This window comes from Coregonus lavaretus (assembly GCF_964263955.1).
Source record: "Coregonus lavaretus genome assembly, chromosome: 13".
Taxonomy (NCBI): domain Eukaryota; kingdom Metazoa; phylum Chordata; class Actinopteri; order Salmoniformes; family Salmonidae; genus Coregonus; species Coregonus lavaretus.
In genome coordinates, this window is record NC_140000.1 from 21,429,558 (window position 1) to 21,448,432 (window position 18,875).

An 18,875-nucleotide genomic window follows, 5' to 3' on the forward strand; every position below is an offset into this window, starting at 1 on the left:
TGCAACTCCCCAACGGGCTCAGGAGAGGTGAAGGTTGAGTCATGTGTCCTCCGAAACATGACCCGACAAACCGCGCTTCTTAACACCTGCCCGCTTAACCCAGCCGCACCCATCTGTCGGAGGAAACACCATTCAACTGATGACCGACGTCAGCCTGCAGGCACCCGGCCCACCACAAGGAGTCGCTAGAGCGCGATGAGCCAAGTAAAGCCCACCCCGGCAAAACCCTCCCCTAACCCGGACGACGCCCCCTAACCCGGACGACGTTGGGCCAATTGTGCGCCGCCCTATGGGACTCCCAGCCACGGCCGGTTGTGACACAGCCTGGGAACGAACCCGGTTCTGTAGTGATGCAGTGCCTCAGACCGCTGCGCCACTTGATTGATTGATACAGTAGCCTATATATATATATATATATATATATATATATATATATATATATATATATATATATATATATATATATATATATATATATATATATATATATATATATATATATATATATATATATATATATATATATATATATATATATATATATATATATATATATATATATATAGAAATATAGGCCTAATATTAAGACTAAACAGGACACGCTATTAGTCCTACAGATGGTGGTTATACAAGGCTACTACATTTACATTTACGTCATTTAGCAGACGCTCTTATCCAGAGCGACTTACAAATTGGTGCATTCACCTTATAGCCAGTGGGATAACCACTTTACATTACTATACAAGCATACTAATGATAACGACATTACTTATTATTATAATGATGATCATAATAATAATTGTAATAATAACAAGGAGACCAAGAAAAATAAGGGTATAGGAGCGAGAGCTGCATATTATGTGTGACAAACAAGTGCTGTTAGATTACAATATTATTTTTCTGCCTGTATGGAACAGTGTAAACAGCACAAAATCAATTATAAGTAATACTAGTCTGTTCTAACAATTTGCCTTTATTACATCATAGCAAAGATTAAAAACAGCCAAATCTATTAAATGAATCCACTGAGACAGGCGCTAAATCAGAAAGCTGTCTTGTGCACCAGAAAAATAAAAATAAACTCGGTCGACCAACAGCCTATCGACCAAACAATCGACTAAATGGGGACAGCTCTACCAAAATGACACAACAAATTATTTACCATTACTTTCTATTGGTCACAAAACCAAATAAAACACAACCAAAACGAACTGCCAATCCATTTGTAGAGTCATAAGCTTGATGTAGTCATTGTGTGCTAGGAATATGGGACCAAATACTAAACCAAATACTACAATTTCGGACCCCACTGTATGTTAAAGCTTCTAACTTTGGTTTTACTGGGCTATGACCCATAAGCTTCCATCTTCTCTGCTCAGCTGTTCCTCTCGTCTAGTCAGGTTAGGTCAGAGTAGATACACTCTCCTCTAGGTGGATGGTATGAAACAGGAACACTAATAGTCGGGGGGCTGAATAGGAAAAAGCTGACAGATTCTGCAGCAGTCGGAGGCCCTCCGAACCACTACCCCCTGAACTCACCTAACCCTACACTCTTTCAGAGGGGGAGAGAGAGAGAATAGGCAAAACTATCGTTAATGTTACTGAAACCAGGGGTTAAGGAGAGGACCGGTGTCTGGTCTGGTGACAGCCTGTTAGTCCTCCCCATGGTATCAGCAGTGGATATGTAGCTCATCATGTACCGGTACTACATGGCTGTATATGAATTATGAATTCTTTTAAAAAAACACACACGCCATCATTATTCATCACTGTTTGTGTTGTAAATAAATGGTTGTAAATTGCAGCGTGATTATGGCCATTACACTGCGATGACATTTAGTACTACAGTCCGCCACTCCCTTATCTGTTTTGATTGGCCAGCTGTAAGACATTGTGAAATCATTTCTTCTCAGGGATTTGGGTGGATTTCTCATGGTGATAACCATAACAACTGGTGATCATTAATAACAACACACTAATAATAACAACAAACCTGGCCTTTGGGCTTCATAGAGTGCATGTACACGAGTGTGCCTGTGGGTGGGAGAGAGTAGCGCTCAACAGAGTGAGAGAGAGAACGGTGGCTACATGTATACATGTATGTCCTATGTAGAATGTGTTCTGTAAGGTTGTGTGGAGGATGAGTGTGTAACTGTGTGCGCTATGCAAATGTGTGTGTGTGTGTGTGTGTGTTCTGGGAGGACCCAGAGAAAGGCTCATCTAGTGGGTGCTGACAGAAGGGCTCTTTAGAACAGAGCCAACACAGCAGCGCTACAGAGACACACACAGGGACACTCACCACTGAAGCACAGGAATGGAGCTCCATCTGAGAGCTTCCATCCCTCCCCCTCCATTTAGAGTCTCACTCTCCTCTCCTCCTTTCATCCCCCCGTCCCCAGGTAAAGGCCTACAGAGGTATCTGTTACCTTATCAGATCAGTGGAATCTGAGCACACACTGTGTGTTTAAGTGTATCTGCGTAAAGTTACCATCAACTTTGGGGTCCATTTCAAATAAGTAAATTGAAGAGATGAGTGGGAATTCATGAATGGAAAAGCTACTACCTTACTACTTACTACTTCTTTTGTTAAATGTGGGGGTTGGCTTTTGAATTTCCTTGACAGAATGGAATTGATCCAATCCTGGTTACCGTACACAACCACTATAATCATGGCAACACCAACACACCAAACATAGCAGCAGCAGGTGCCATGGTAACGAGTGAGGGGGGGGGTACTCACAAGAAGTTGGCGAGCCTGACAGCCACGGGGGAACAGGAGAGCTGGGCGGCCCACTTCAACGTCACATCCTGGTACACCAGCAGCATGTTGTTATGGTTACCGACCAGGGTGTTGGTGGTGCCTTCAGACACTGGGAAGAGAAGGAGGGGTCAGAGGTTAGATACAGTCACAGGAGATGCATGAAACCGAAAGAAAAGTGCTGTATAAATACAGTCCTTCCATCCATCAGTCATCAATGGGATGTCGATTTGCTCGGAGTTGCTTTGGCAGGCTAGAAGCCAGTCCATAAATAACAACAAACCTTCAATTAATATTGAACTATTTAGAAAGCAAAAAGATCTCAAGTCATTACAAATGAGTTCTGGGGTGAGGATGTGTCTTTGAGGTAGAAGAATATTCATGTGTGAGCACACACACATGGTTAAACCCCGGGTTGACCTGAAATGGTCTAGCATGAAAACGCCTTTTGGTTTGTCCTCACACACACACACTTCCTGGCACACTGTCCAGCATTTAGCGTGACTGCCACCATGGGAGATCTGAGAGGCACACGCAACACACGCCTAGCCAACCTCACTGGGATAGAGGGCAGGGGCGGGCAAGGCCAAAATGACAGACAGCTTATATTTGACCTCTATGCCACTTCAAAGCTCACATTGCCCTTCTCTCAACTCTCAAAGAGAAGGACTTAGAGGACTCCCTCCATCCACTACATATAGCTGCACTTGTTTTTCCTCCTCTTTCGCTCTTCCTGGTTCGTTCTGTTCTGCCACTGTGGCCAGGCACTGTATTAATAGCTGTGTATCAGACAGACATGTGGCAATGGTTTCCCTGAACACACCTTACCCAGAGGTGTATGTGTGTACACTAATTATAAGTGATTATTATCAATGCTGGGGTTAAGTGGCTGTATTATCACTCCTTGAGGGAGAAACAGAGGATGAGAGAGAGAGAGGGGGGGGGGGGGCAAAGAAATGAGGGAGAGAGAAAAAAGGAGAACGTGAGCCAAAAAAGGCAGCTGCATAGCGGAGGGCCAGAGGGGGAAACCTGTGAAATATTGGGAGCGGGCCGGTAAACCGCTAAAGTTCCAGCCAAAACAATGTAAAAGTCAGCAGCCCGGAAAGTTCCTCTCACTCTCTCTGTATTGAAAACCCAACCGTAGCAGATTACAATAGCGGGAAGTCATTTTCCATACTGTCCGGGTGGCTGTTGAAAACACAACCAGAGAAAACTATCGAGGACTGTGATCGTTGTCACCTGGGTTCCTGGCCTTTATAGAGGAACGATGCAAATGGAATGGGAATAGTGTGAAGTAAGGGTGTGTGTGTACCAGAGGAAATGGTGCTCACAGGTCAAACACACCTCAATGAGGAATAGCAGGTGTCTCTGGTTGAAATTGTTTTTAATATATTTTTTCAAAATCTCTCTCAGCCACCCTGCTTCCTCCTCCATCCCTCTCTCCTTCCTTTCCTCCCTCCTTTCTCTCACCTATTTCCTCCCTGCTCCCTCACCCTTTTCTTTCTCTCCTGCTCTCCTTCCATTGCATCCCTCTCTCCATGTATATACAGTTAACTCCCAAAATAAAGGAAACACTTGAGTAAATGAGGGATACAAAGTATATTGAAAGCAGGCGCTTCCACACAGGTGTTTCCTGAGTTAATTAAGCAATTAACATCCCATCATGCTCAGGGTCATGTATAAAAATTCCCAGTTGCCCATTATTTTGGCTAACATGGCTAAAAGAAAAGATCTCAGTGACTTTGAAAGAGGGGTCTCAAAAGGAGCATAGGGGTTTTAAAGGGGGTGTGTCTCTCTCAGTCACCAGATCTCAACCCAATTGAACACTTATGAGAGATTCTGGAGCGCCGCCAGAGACAGCGTTTTCCACCACCATCAACAAAACACCAAATTATGGAATTTCTCATGGAAGAATGGTGTCACATCCCTACAATAGAGTTCCAGACACTTGTAGAATCTATGACAAGGCGCGTTCTGGCAGCTCATGGTGGCTCCTACACCCTACTAAAACACTTTGTTGGTGTTTCCTTTATTTTGGCAGTTACCTGTAACTGAGCTCAGCTGGAGAGAGGTGTGTTGGCTGGAACCCATAAGTGGGTCCTGCGATAGTGGAATAAACATGCAACACGCAGACTCCTGATCTACAGGGCATTCCGCCAGCAGAACATGCTGTGTATGTGCGTGTGCTTATGCAGGTGACGGTGCTGTGTGTTGCGTGTTCGAGGTGCTACATATGCTAAATATGGATCAGATTAGAGCATGCCTTGCTCTGTGATATTTCCTACTTCCTCTGGTTGGAGTGGTATGCTGGGAGTCAGTCAGGACTCCGGTCCCTCAAACAAAACCCAGGAGCCGAGAGACTCCCTATCAGATGAACCTGAGCTCACGGACAAACACTCATTCTGCTACCGCCACGCACACTGGACAGGAATGGGGAATGTCTTATCACCACTAGAAATATTTGTTAGACCAGTATCCACATGGCAGACCTAAAACAAAGACTGGATAGAAGAGTCAGCAAAAATATTCCGCAATAATATGGAGGAAACCATTCGATTGGATGGGTATCTACTATGTCCTAAAATATGTCCTACAAATAGTGCATCTGATATCAAGCAGTATATAAGCTAATGATATCAAGCAGTAGAGCAGTCTGTTATGTGAGGAAGCACTAGGGCTGTCCCATTACCTGAGGAATAGGGGAGGAAGCAGCTGGGGTTGTACTCCAGTTTCTTCATGAAGCGGATATGCCCGTTGTCTTTGAGGCAGTACAGGTTCCTCTCGCCGCAAACAAAGATGGAGGACGAGGACGGAGAGAAGGAGGGGACACAGAGGTCCAAGGCCTGCTCCCCCAGGACCAGGGTCCACTCAGCCTGAGGGGGACACACACACAGGGTTACACACACACACACACAGAGAGAGAGGCAGGAAGTTCTCTTCTCACCGTCAGTCTCTTCCCTGCAGTTTTGCTATGCTGCTCAGCATCCTGTCTGGTCTCTGCGTCTGTGGCCACTGCCAGCGTCTCATACCTGGGTTAGGAACACTTCAGTTTAGACACACACACACACACACACACACACACACACACACACACACACACACACACACACACACACACACACACACACACACACACACACACACACACACACACACACACACACACACACACACACACACACACACACACACACACACACACACACACACACACACACACACACACACACACACGCACACACACACACACACTGTTCTCACTGGGAACACTTCAGTTTAGATACACAATGTTCCCAGTGGTAACACTTCAGAAACACTTCAGCTGGACCCTCTGTCAGAAGCCCCACTGTCATAATAATGACATAACAGACATCCATCTGTGTTATGACAACTGAAGTGAATGCCACAAACCATTATCCAGATACGCTAGTTAGCTAGCATCATGCTTTTACATTCTCAAACAATGGCTTTATTAATAGCAGTTTCATGATACTGATCTGGAGTCAGTCTACAGTACTCTAGCAGTATGGCATTCATACAATCTGATTTCCAGTAAAAGGCTGGAGCTGGCTATAGTAGCTACAGACATCTCACACACACACACACACAGTCACCTGGCCCCTCGGGAGGGAGCGGGAGAAGGAAAAGCTGCTAAGAATCAGATAATTATATTACATTTTACATTTACGTCATTTAGCAGACACTCTTATCCAGAGCGACTTACAAATTGGTGCATTCACCTTATAGCCAGTGGGATAACCACTTTACAATAATTTATTATTTTTTTTTATTTTTTTTGTGGGGGTGGGGTAGAAGGATTACTTTATACTATCCCAGGTATTCCTTAAAGAGGTGGGGTTTCAAGTGTCTCCGGAAGGTGGTGAGTGACTCCGCTGTCCTGGCGTCGTGAGGGAGCTTGGTCCACCATTGGGGTGCCAGAGCAGCGAACAGTTTTGACTGGGCTGAGCGGGAACTGTGCTTCCGCAGAGGTAGGGGGGCCAGCAGGCCAGAGGTGGATGAACGCAATGCCCTCGTTTGGGTGTAGGGACTGATCAGAGCCTGAAGGTACGGAGGTGCAGTTCCCCTCACAGCTCCTTAGGCAAGCACCATGGTCTTGTAGCAGATGCGAGCTTCAACTGGAAGCCAGTGGAGTGTGCGGAGGAGCGGGGAACGGAAGGGAAATCAGAACCTGCTAAGCCCTGATGTTTGTGGAGCTGTAAACGACAGGAGACTATTTGCTCTGTCAGGGAGAAAGTCACTTTCTCTTGCTCTCTGAGAAAGGAATGGAGGAATGAAAATGTCCAAAGACAACAGCAAGCAGGGCCAAGGAGGAAGGTGGAGGAAGAGGAAACAGGACCTAGTTTGCCGTCCCTGGTTGCAGAGGTATAGCAATAGAGTACACTCCTGACAAATGCACATCGAAGAAGTGTTGAAGTGCACTTTGGTTTGCATTCATACATTACTTCTTATCAGCTATAAGAAATCTGCAGGGCTCAATCCTAAATGGATGGGAGAGATTGGCACCATCTAGCCAAGGCCTTTTAAGGCCAGAGTACTATGGTCAGGTCTGTTGGTGAATGCGCTAGTGTGAATGAGATCTAACACATAGAATCACAAAGTGTGTGACTGTGTGTGTGTGTGTGTGTGTGTGTGTGTGTGTGTGTGTGTGTGTGTGTGTGTGTGTGTGATGATAGAGTCCAAACCTTGAAGAATGTATTATTCACCAGCATGCACACACACATTCAGAGTTCCACAGCTCAGGCCAGCCCAGGGGAGCAGGGAAGGTGTGTGTGTGTTTACATGAGTAGAAATATGTGCATAATATGCATGCACGGTTGTGTGTACAAAATGTATGATCGTGTGTGCGCATGTACACACTACCAACACACACCACACATGAGGCTCACATTTAACCAGTGCAGTCCACACAAACCCAGTCAACCTCTCCAGGTTAGACAGAAGAGTGTCGCTGTGTCTCAGACCGCCCAGAGAGAGACAGAGTGAGTGTGTGAAGCCGGGCATGGAGGCTAGATGAAGGACGGGGATGTGTGTGTGTGTGTGTGTGTGTGTGTGTGTATGTCACTCAGCAGCCAGCGTGGGACGTCTACAGCCAGAGGAAACAGCCCAGTCATTTATATGAAAGAGGATATCTACCCAATACTGCCCTGATACACACACACAAAATCAAACCCTCATTCATCAACCCTCAAGCGGAGAGAAAATCAACATTACTGGCTAAACAAACCAAGGGAGCGGAACAGTTCCACTAGCTGACTGATATTATGTAGTATGACACTCAGAGCAAGGCTATTTCTGACTAACATGCAGGATTTTCATGACCAAATGTAGCTCTCTTTGTATCTACAGTTTTCTTGACTTTTGATTGTAGATTTGATCAGAAGGTGGAATTCTAGCCCCAGAGACCAAGTCTAGACACAGCCAAGTGTTAACTGGGGCCATAGAGCGCTCCATCCTTGGCAGAATCATTTTTATTAGAATTCATATATACAGTCTGAGAATTGAGGAGAGGGAGGAGGGTGTCAGCGTTTCCGCATTGATATCTCGTCTGGGGAAGCTCTTGATATCGGAGAAATCTGGGATAACAAACAGCCGGAAGGCCGGGTTTCACACACCAAAACACACACACTCACACACTTCCGCCTTTCCCCAATTTCCCTCCGGTTTTAGCAGGAGCGTCAAAAAGGAAAATCCCGGTGTGTGTTTGTAGAGGAAGGGAACTGTGATTATTGTGGCGGGGCGATGAGTGGCCAAAGTAGAGGAAAATAAAGATATGGCTTACATGAGGAGCTGTGGAGATCAATGAGTGGAAATTTCATTAGGACGTGAAAATGTTAACTTAGCACCGGGGATAACCAGACTCAGCTGTGGCAATAATCTGCAGTATCCCCTATACACGATTTACACACACACACACACGCAAAGACAAGCACACACACGCAAAGACAAGCACACACACACAGAACACTCTCCCCTATTATTTAAAGATGGTGCAGTGGTTTGTGGTGTTAGGAGGACTAGAAAATGACCTCCCGTCTGCTGCACCACAGATGTATTTAAAGATCTAGTGTGGAGTAGCAGGCAGGCAGACAGCCTTCAGAGGCGACGAGTACACTTCTTCACTCACACTCACTTTTTCATTCACTTACTTTCCCCTGAGGAGTGTGTGTGTGTTTTGCAGCGTGTGTGTGTGTGTGTGTGTTTTGCAGCATGTGTGTGTGTTTTGCAGCGTGTGTGTGTGTGTTTTGCAGCGTGTTTCCCCTGAGGAGTGTGTGTGTGTTTTGCAGCGTGTGTGTGTGTGTGTGTGTGTGTGTTTTGCAGCGTGTGTGTGTGTTTTGCAGCGTGTGTGTGTGTGTTTTGCAGTGTGTGTGTGTGTGTGTGTGTTTTGCAGCGTGTGTGTGTGTTTTGCAGCGTGTGTGTGTGTGTGTGTGTGTGTGTGTTTTGCAGCGTGTGTGTGTGTTTTGCAGCGTGTGTGTGTGTGTGTGTGTGTTTTGCAGCGTGTGTGTGTTTTGCAGCGTGTGTGTGTGTGTTTTGCAGCGTGTGTGTGTTTTGCAGCGTGTGTGTGTTTTGCAGCATGTGTGTGTGTGTGTGTGTGTGTGTTTTGCAGCGTGTGTGTGTGTGTGTGTGTGTGTGTGTGTGTGTGTTTTGCAGCGTGTGTGTGTGTGTGTGTTTTGCAGCGTGTGTGTGTTTTGCAGCGTGTGTGTGTGTGTTTTGCAGCGTGTGTGTGTGTGTTTTGCAGCGTGTGTGTGTGTGTTTTGCAGCGTGTGTGTGTGTGTTTTGCAGCGTGTGTGTGTGTGTGTTTTGCAGCGTGTGTGTGTGTTTTGCAGCGTGTGTGTGTGTGTTTTGCAGCGTGTGTGTGTGTTTTGCAGCGTGTGCGTGTGTGTTTTGCAGCGTGTGTGTGTACCTGTAGCTCTCAACCTGTCGTACTGAGGACACAGTGAGGAAGGTGTCAGTGCGGGAGCAGTAACACAGAGGGCCAGGCAGGAGGAAGCCAGGGAGGAAACGGCCAAATGAGTAACTCTCCTGCTCAAAGAACATCAGCATGCCGTCCATGGACTGGATACACAGAGAGTGGTGGTCTGAAGGGAAAGAACAAAAGACAAACGTTACAGGAGTGTTGAATAAACGTTAATTCAACACACAGGGTTAGGACATTAACACATGACAACCTGGTGGAATCATACTGGCATCACGGAATCACAGAAAAGTACACATAATAACAGAACATAGACCTGAATGCTGCCTGACTAAATGACTTGTATAATGTTATACGTTCTGTGGAAAAATGTAACCTACAGTTCTGCTTGACATGTTGTGCTGTAGTGGTGGTTTAGCTGCTCTGCTATGTTGTGCTGTAGTGGTGGGTTAGCAGCTCTGCTATGTTGTGCTGTAGTGGTGGGTTAGCTGCTCTGCTATGTTGTGCTGTAGTGGTGGGTTAGCTGCTCTGCTATGTTGTGCTGTAGTGGTGGGTTAGCTGCTCTGCTATGTTGTGTTGTAGTGGTGGGTTAGCTACTCTGCTATGTTGTGTTGTAGTGGTGGGTTAGCTGCTCTGCTATGTTGTGTTGTAGTGGTGGGTTAGCTACTCTGCTATGTTGTGTTGTAGTGGTGTGGGTTAGCTGCTCTGCTATGTTGTGTTGTAGTGGTGGGTTAGCTGCTAATTTGTCTTCCGCTGAATCTGATATGTCCATTAACACCTCTTGGACTGAGCAGGTCTGTTCACAGCAGCCTTACACAGCTTTAGGTCTGTGTTCCCTGAGTGTGTGAGTGTGTGTGTGTGGAGTGCTTGGAATGGCCCACTGAGTTTTATGGCAGAGAAAATCTGAGAAGGCTGAGTACACACACACACACACACACACACACACACAATGAGCCATAAAACAGAGTGGTTGTGAGACCAGATAACTATAATTAGGCCTCTACGCGCTATTAAAAATCACACTCACATCAACAAGGGGTCAGGGAGTACCACCTACAGAGCAGATACACATTAATAAACACGTGTGGGTGTGTGCGTCACCAGCTATTCTGGTCATCCCCATTTGGTGAGCTGGGCTCAGGTTGGGAGGTCAGTAAAACACTGAAGGACAAGGCCTCTCACACAATTACCCCGCCGTGTGTGTGTGTGTGTGTGTGTGTGTGCACATGTATGGTGTGTGTGCATGTATGCGTGTGTCTTCTCTCACGCTTGTGTGTGGGTCTACGCCCATACTAAAGATATCAAAAAACTGCTCTTCTAGCTCTGTAAACCATTAGTACAGCACTTCTAACCTTAGCAGAGACATATAGAGGAAACCACCCCATACTAATAGCATTAATAGAACATGCTGTTATACAGGTTTTGCCCCAAGGACAAAGCACAGAGGCTGGCAGGACAGAGCAGAGCAGTTCAGTGGTTCTTTGGGCCTGGGTTCTGGGTAGTGTTGGGCTGGGGTGTGGGCCAGGTGTTGCTTAGAATGGCCTACGCTGTGTGTGTGTGGCCCGATTCGGACCCAAACCCAGCCCAGCCCAGCCATTAGGGCTGTATTAGTACAACACTGCTATTACAGCGCCTACAGTCATTCTATGGTCGGGAACTATTATGGGTGCTCACATTTGGATGTGTACACACACTCATGCACACAGAAAACACACACACAGACAAACAGATACACACACTCATTTCAGATGAATACACTCTCTCAGATGACAAGTGTGTACTGGTGTGTAGGAGCTGATTCCACAGGCTGTGCTGCTCCCCGGTGGCGATGTGTGGTAGTGTAACCCTGGAGCAGGATTAGAGTTGAGATCCTCTTAGCCTCTTATTTATAGGAACCTCATTGTAATCCACTCTCTCTCTACACTGACAGGAGAGGCACAGAGAGACACGACTATACTGAGAGTGTGTGTGTGAGTGAGAGAGTGAGTGACTCAAGAGTAAGAAAGAGAAGGAGGAGAAACACAACGACTCCCTTCCTAAACATCTCCAAGTCTCCTCACACACACGTGCATGCACACAAACCAGACCAGCGTTTAACTGAAGTCCTTTTAGACATGGGAAGACCAATAATAAAATAAGGGTTATATTGTTGAGGTGTGTGTGTGTGTGTGTGTGTGTGTGTGTGTGTTCAGGGGAGCACGTGTTTGGATACATGTGCTCTCCCATTAATGAATTGCCTGTTGTCTCTTGTCTGTGGCTTGGGTCCAGATTTCAGGAGTGTGTTCGTGGCAGGCTAAAAGAAAGCTTCTGTAGTTGACCTGACACAACCTTTAAAAGGACACACACAACCTAACTTACTACACATACAAATACACCCACACACCCACACGTGTGCACATGCATACACACACCCATGCACACACTGATCCAGTCACTGCCATCCAAATAAACCTGCACCAGAACACCAAGGGTTCCCCTCCACACAGAATGAGTCATATTCTACACTTATAGCTCTGTGGTCATTAGAAATGAAAGGGCAGGGAATTAACCCAAAAAATGGAAAGAGTGTGTGTGTGTGACTAAACTGTCAATGCATATCCCTACACTCAAACGAGGGCATTGCGTTCTTCCACCTCTGACCTGCTGGTCCCCCTATCTCTGCGGAAGCACAGTTCCCGCTCAGCCCAGTCAAAACTGTTCGCTGCTCTGGCACCCCAATGGTGGAACAAGCTCCCTCACGACGCCAGGACAGCGGAGTCACTGACCACCTTCCGGAGACACTTGAAACCCTACCTCTTTAAGGAATACCTGGGATAGTATAAAAAGTAATCCTTCTACTATCCCCCACCCCCCCCCCCCCCTACAAAAAAAAAATAATAAAAAAATAATAATAATAATAATATTTTAAAAAACACACAAAAGAAAAGTATATAAAACAAATGAACATTAAAAAAAAAAATATTAAGACAAATATTTAAAATAACAACAAATTAACACAAAAAATAGGAAAAATAATAAATAAATAAATAAAAATAAAACATTGTAAAGTGGTTGTCCCACTGGCTATCATAAGGTGAATGCACCAATTTGTAAGTCGCTCTGGATAAGAGTGTCTGATAAATGACGTAAATGTAACTGTAAATATCTGTTACATGTGAAGTGTTTGAGCTGGTCATGGGGGCGCTGTGACGTGTTACCTGTGACCCCTCCGAAGGTTCCATAGGTCATGTTGCAGGCGGTCCTCTGGAGGTTGTGCTCATAGACCCGCTTGAGCTGATACTGAACCCCATGCTCCACATTACCAGCAGTACCTACGGTAGAGACAGTAGAGAGAGGTAGAGAGAGAGAGAGAGAGAGACCCTCCATATTAATATTTATTGTCACATATCATTACTATGTCCTATGGTTAAATCTGCAGAATGAGAACTAGAAGAACGGGAGCAAACTGCCATAGTATCAAATCAAAATCAAATCAAATCTTATTTGTCACATTCTTTCGTAAACAACAGGTGTAGACTAACAGTGAAACTTACGGGCCCTTCCCAACAATGCAGAGAGAAATATAGAACAAATAATAACCTGAGGAATAAATACACAATGAGTAACACTAACTTGGCTATATACACGGAGTACCAGTACCGAGTCCATGTGCAGGGGTATGAGTTAATTGAGGTAGATATGTACATATAGGTAGAGGTAGGCAACAGGATAGATAATAAACAGTAGCAGCAGCGTATGTGATGAGTAAAAAATGTTAGTGCAAAGAGGGTCATGCAGATAGTTAACCAAATAGCTACCTGGACTATTTAGTAGTCTTATGGCTTGGGGGGTAGAAGCGGTTCAGGGTCCTGTTGGTTCCAGACTTGGTGCATCGGTACTGCTTGCAGTGCGGTAAGGTATCAGAGAGAACAAACAGTCTGTGACTTGGGTGGCTGGAGGTCCTGGATGGCAAGGTGCTTGGCTCCAGTGATGTACTGGGCCGTACGCACTACCCTCAGTAGTGCCTTGCGGTCGGATGCCAAGCAGTTGCCATACCAAGCGGTGATGCAGCAAGTCAAGATGCACTCAATGGTGTAGCTATATAACTTTTTGAGGATCTGAGGGCCTATGCCAAATCTTTTCAGTCTCCCGATGGGAAAGAGGCATTGTCATGCCTTCTTCACGACTGTGTTGGTGTGTCTGGACCATGTTAATTCCTGAGTGATGTGGAAACCGAGGAACTTAATGCTCTCGACACGCACCACTACAGCCCCATCGATGTGGAAGTGGGCGTGCTCAGCCCTCTGTGTCCGGTAGTCCAAGATCAGCTCCTTTGTCTTGCTGACGTTGAGGGAGAGGTTGTTGTCCTGGCACCACACTGCCAGGTCACTGACCTCCTCTCTATAGGCGGTCTCATTGTCGTCAGGCCTACCAGAGTCAGCAAACGTAATGATGGTGTTGGAGTTGTGCGTGGTCACGCAGTCGTGGGTGAACAGGGAGTACAGGAGGGGACTAAGCACGCACCCCTGAAGGGCCCTGTGTTAAGGGCAAGCGCGGCTGATGTGTTGTTACCTACCCTCACCACCTGGGGGCGGCCCGTCAGGAAGTCCAGGATCCAGTTGCAGAGGGAGGTGTTTAGTCTCAGGGTCCTGAGCTTAGTGATGAGCTTGGTGGGCACTATGATGTTGAACACTGAGCTGTAGTCAATGAACAGCATTCTCACATACAGTGGGGAAAAAAAGTATTTAGTCAGCCACCAATTGTGCAAGTTCTCCCACTTAAAAAGATGAGAGAGGCCTGTAATTTTCATCATAGGTACACGTCAACTATGACAGACAAATTGAGAAAAAAAAAAATCAATCCATGGCTTTTGGTTGGGATATGTACAGTACATACGGTCACTGTGGGGACGACGTCGTCGATGCACTTATTAATGAAACCGGTGACAGATGTGCTAAACTCCTCAATGTTATCAGATGAATCCCGGAACATATTCCAGTCTGTAGTAGTCCACTAAATCAATGTGGTGTGGCATGCATATTACACCCAATGTTGAAATGTGTGGTATTACCTGAGATGGAGTATACAGAGAGTTTTCTGGGGTGAAGCACAGCCAGATGAAGAAGATCTGAACACCTGCAGAGAAGATCATTCAATCACTGCGAAGAACAGATGTCCAAAATTGCCAATGAAAACATACAGGACAATACTGATATAAGAGTATATCAGTATAAATATAATGAAGTATAAACTAATGTTAAGGCTAGGATTGTGTGTGTGGGGGGGGGGGGGGGGGGGGGGGGTTGTAGTCAACCCTGGCCTTCAATTTGTATTTTAAGGGCAACTGCTACTTCAAGCACAAGTTGTGAATGGATAAATATAATACACATAGGAAAAAGTGACAAATCTGTTTGATGTAAATCTATGGTTTGCACATGTGTTCTACAGATTTGCGGAGGAACACATGTCGGTCGTCAACCCTACTGTAATGTTTACAGAGGAAAAACAACTAAAAACGAAGCCGGGTGATTTCTTCTTTACTCAAAACCACATCGTCCACTGTCGATTAGAAAATATTTCACCATCTCCCGCCCCACTGCTCTAGAGACAATATTTACAATGTGTTTCTCCATTTAGGGAACACTCAATGGTCATTAAAAATGCTAACCGAAACCAGCTTCCCCAAAACATACAGTAACATAAAATGTAAACAAACAGATGAAGGAATCCTTTGACTCATACATCCCCTTTGTGGGAAAAGCTTTTGGAAAAGTTCCCGGAAGCCTGTCTGTCCAGGAGGTCCCTGTGCACCCAGGAATGTACCACCGTGATGACATATCCCAACATTCCCGTCTTCCCTCACCATTCCTCCCTTTCTCTCCATCTTTCTCCTCCCATCCCCCTCTTTCTCCTCTTACTTGAATACTTTTGGCCATGGGGAGAGCAGAGGGGGCAATGGTGGTTTCAGTCTAGCGCTTGACATTTTTTGTTCAAAATATTTGAGTATTTACTCAACCTGTATTTAGCAAGTTAAAGTCCTTGAGAACAAAATTTCCTTTAACAACATCTTGAAATGGGACCCTGGGGTGTCTCCAACTATGTGCCGTTAACTTGGTGGTTAGGCTAAAGTAGTGGGCCCAGCCAAGTTTGAGACTAGGTGGTTGATATGGTATGATAAATCACATGGAGAGAGCTGAACTCATGACATGGTGGTCAGGATGTACTGGAAGCAGATTCAGACAATAATAAAGTTACAGTCAATGCCAAGGTTCATGAACTCCATTCATGTCTATTCAGTGGATAACCAAACGCCGTGACAGCAACTACCTCTTGACTTTGTGGTACAGGGGATTTCACAGCCTGACAGTATGACTAGGGTCAGGAGTTCACGACGGTGTCATGACTAGGGTCAGCAAGGTCATGTGATCAGGAGAAACCCTTGGCCCTACTTATGACTGAATTATGTACATGAAACTAATGTGTGTTTAGGAAGCAACAGGAAAAGCCATTGACTCCCAACACGTGACATCATCATTCCTGTGTGACTCTAGTCCTTCGGCAGTGATGTAGGACAATGAGGGTAGAGAGTTCCATTCGTGAGGTGGTACTTCATGTTGTAAGCAGGGCTATATTTAGTTAATGCCATGATTGCCCATTTGACCTGCAATTCCAGGCCACACTTCTGAGTGCCAGAGAGGGGGGAGGAGAAAAGGCATTATTAACACGATGACTGAGTGATTGCTTAGAGTTCCCCCTCTCCCGAGTGGCGCAGCGGTCTAAGGCACTGCATTTCAGTGCTTGAGGCGTCACTACAGACCACCTGGTTCGATTTCAGGCTGTATCACAACCGGCCGTGATTGGGAGTCCCATAGGGCGGCGCACAGCGCCCAGCGTCGTCCGGGTTTGGCCGGTGTAGGCCGTCATTGTAAATAAGAATTTGTTCTTAAGTGACTTGCCTAGTTAAATAAAGGTAAAATAAAATAAATAAAGAGTAAGTGAGAGCATCATTAGCATACAGTGAGGGAAAAAAGTATTTGATCCCCTGCTGAGTTTGTACATTTGCCCACTGACAAAGAAATGATCAGTCTATAATTTTAATGGTAGGTTTATTTAAACAGTGAGAGATAGAATAACAACAAAAAAATCCAGAAAAACGCATGTCAAAAATGTTATAAATTGATTTGCATTTTAATGAGGGAAATAAGTATTTGACCCCCTCTCAATCAGAAAGATTTCTGGCTCCCAGGTGTCTTTTATACAGGTAACGAGCTGAGATTAGGAGCACACTCCTAATCTCAGCTTGTTACCTGTATAAAAGACACCTGTCCACAGAAGCAATCAATCAATCAGATTCCAAACTCTCCACCATGGCCAAGACCAAAGAGCTCTCCAAAGATGTCAGGGACAAGATTGTAGACCTACACAAGGCTGGAATGGGCTACAGGACCATCGCCAAGCAGCTTGGTGAGAAGGTGACAACAGTTTGTGCGATTATTCGCAAATGGAAGAAACACAAAATAACTGTCAATCTCCCTCAGGCTCCATGCAAGATCTCACCTCATGGAGTTGCAATGATCATGAGAACGGTGAGGAATCAGCCCAGAACTACACGGGAGGATCTTGTCAATGATCTCAAGGCAGCTGGGACCATAGTCACCAAGAAAACAATTGGTAACACACTACCCCGTGAAGGGCTGAAATCCTGCAGCGCCCGCAAGGTCCCCCTGCTCAAGAAAGCACATATACAGGCCCGTCTGTAGTTTGCCAATGAACATCTGAATGATTCAGAGGAGAACTGGGTGAAAGTGTTGTGGTCAGATGAGACCAAAATCGAGCTCTTTGGCACTCAACTCGCAGGGTTTGGAGGAGGAGGAATGCTGCCTATGACCCCAAGAACACCATCCCCACCGTCAAACATAGAGGTGGAAACATTATGTTTGGGGGTGTTTTTCTGCTAAGGGGACAGGACAACTTCACCGCATCAAAGGGACGATGGACGGCGCCATGTCCCGTCAAATCTTGGGTGAGAACCTCCTTCCCTCAGCCAGGGCATTGAAAATGGGTCGTGGATGGGTATTCCAGCATGACAATGACCCAAAACACACGGCCAAGGCAACAAAGGAGTGGCTCAAGAAGAAGCACATTAAGGTCCTGGAGTGGCCTAGCCAGTCTCCAGACCTTAATCCCATAGAAAATCTGTGGAGGGAGCTGAAGATTCAGTTGCCAAACGTCAGCCTCGAAACCTTAATGACTTAGAGAAGATCTGCAAAGAGGAGTGGGACAAAATCCCTCCTGAGATGTGTGCAAACCTGGTGGCCAAATACAAGAAACGTCTGACCTCTGTGATTGCCAACAAGGGTTTTGCCACCAAGTACTAAGTCATGTTTTGCAGAGGGGTCAAATACTTATTTCCCTCATTAAAATATAAATCAATTTATAACATTTCTGACATGCGTTTTTCTGGATTTTTTTGTTGTTATTCTGTCTCTCACTGTTCAAATAAACCTACCATTAAAATTATAGACTGATCATATCTTTGTCAGTGGGCAAACGTACAAAATCAGCAGGGGATCAAATACATTTTTCCCTCACTGTACATCCCAGAGCAGTAGGTGTGTGTAGCATACTATTTGAGCAGTAGGTGCGTGTGCCCTGGTACTTACGAGACAAACTTGCCCACTTCAACCTGGATGACGGGGTCTCTGAGCTGCACCTCCAGTAGCTGGCTGTCTGCCGGGCTGGGCTCTCCAGGCTTGGCAGGGTGGGGGGAGAAGATCCGCAGCATGCCCATGTAGCTGCCCACCACTATCTTATCTACAGGAGAGAGGACATACACACTGCATACTTGTGTTTTTGTACATTGTATTTTCTAATGTCTCATATTGCTCCCTTCATTGTACACTGATTGTACAAATCATTATGAACAGCTGCTCTTTCCATGACAGACTGACCAGGTGAATCCAGGTGAAAGCTATGATCCCTCATCGATGACACTTGTTAAAGCCATTCCAATCAGTGTAGATGAAGGGGAGGAGACAGGTTAAAGAAGGATTTTGAAGCATTGAGACATGGATTGTGTATGTGTGAATGGGCAAGACAAAATATTTAAGTGCCTTTGAACAGGGTATGGTAGGTGGTATGGTAGGTGCCAGGCACACCGGTTTGTGTCAAGAACTGCAACACTGCTGGGTTTTTCACGCTCAA

The 18,875-nt window shown here is 45.6% G+C and overlaps 1 protein-coding gene across 1 annotated transcript in view; it reads right to left on the bottom strand.

The window, feature by feature from the left end:
• The window catches only part of LOC311140352 (protein PTHB1-like), a gene marked incomplete at its 3' end in the record, with an annotated part of 154,458 nt that extends 135,981 nt beyond the window's left edge, over nucleotides 1-18,477 (bottom strand). The window contains exons 1-7 of the mRNA XM_084175375.1: nucleotides 18,335-18,477; nucleotides 14,743-14,807; nucleotides 12,890-13,003; nucleotides 9,681-9,855; nucleotides 5,703-5,787; nucleotides 5,448-5,631; nucleotides 2,741-2,870 (exon numbers count right to left, since the gene is read on the bottom strand). Of these exons, the coding sequence (XP_084031501.1) occupies nucleotides 2,741-2,870; nucleotides 5,448-5,631; nucleotides 5,703-5,787; nucleotides 9,681-9,855; nucleotides 12,890-13,003; nucleotides 14,743-14,807; nucleotides 18,335-18,462 (881 nt within the window). The 5' untranslated portion in view covers nucleotides 18,463-18,477. The remainder of the gene's footprint in view (nucleotides 1-2,740; nucleotides 2,871-5,447; nucleotides 5,632-5,702; nucleotides 5,788-9,680; nucleotides 9,856-12,889; nucleotides 13,004-14,742; nucleotides 14,808-18,334) is intronic.
• Nucleotides 18,478-18,875: the final 398 nt, after the last annotated feature.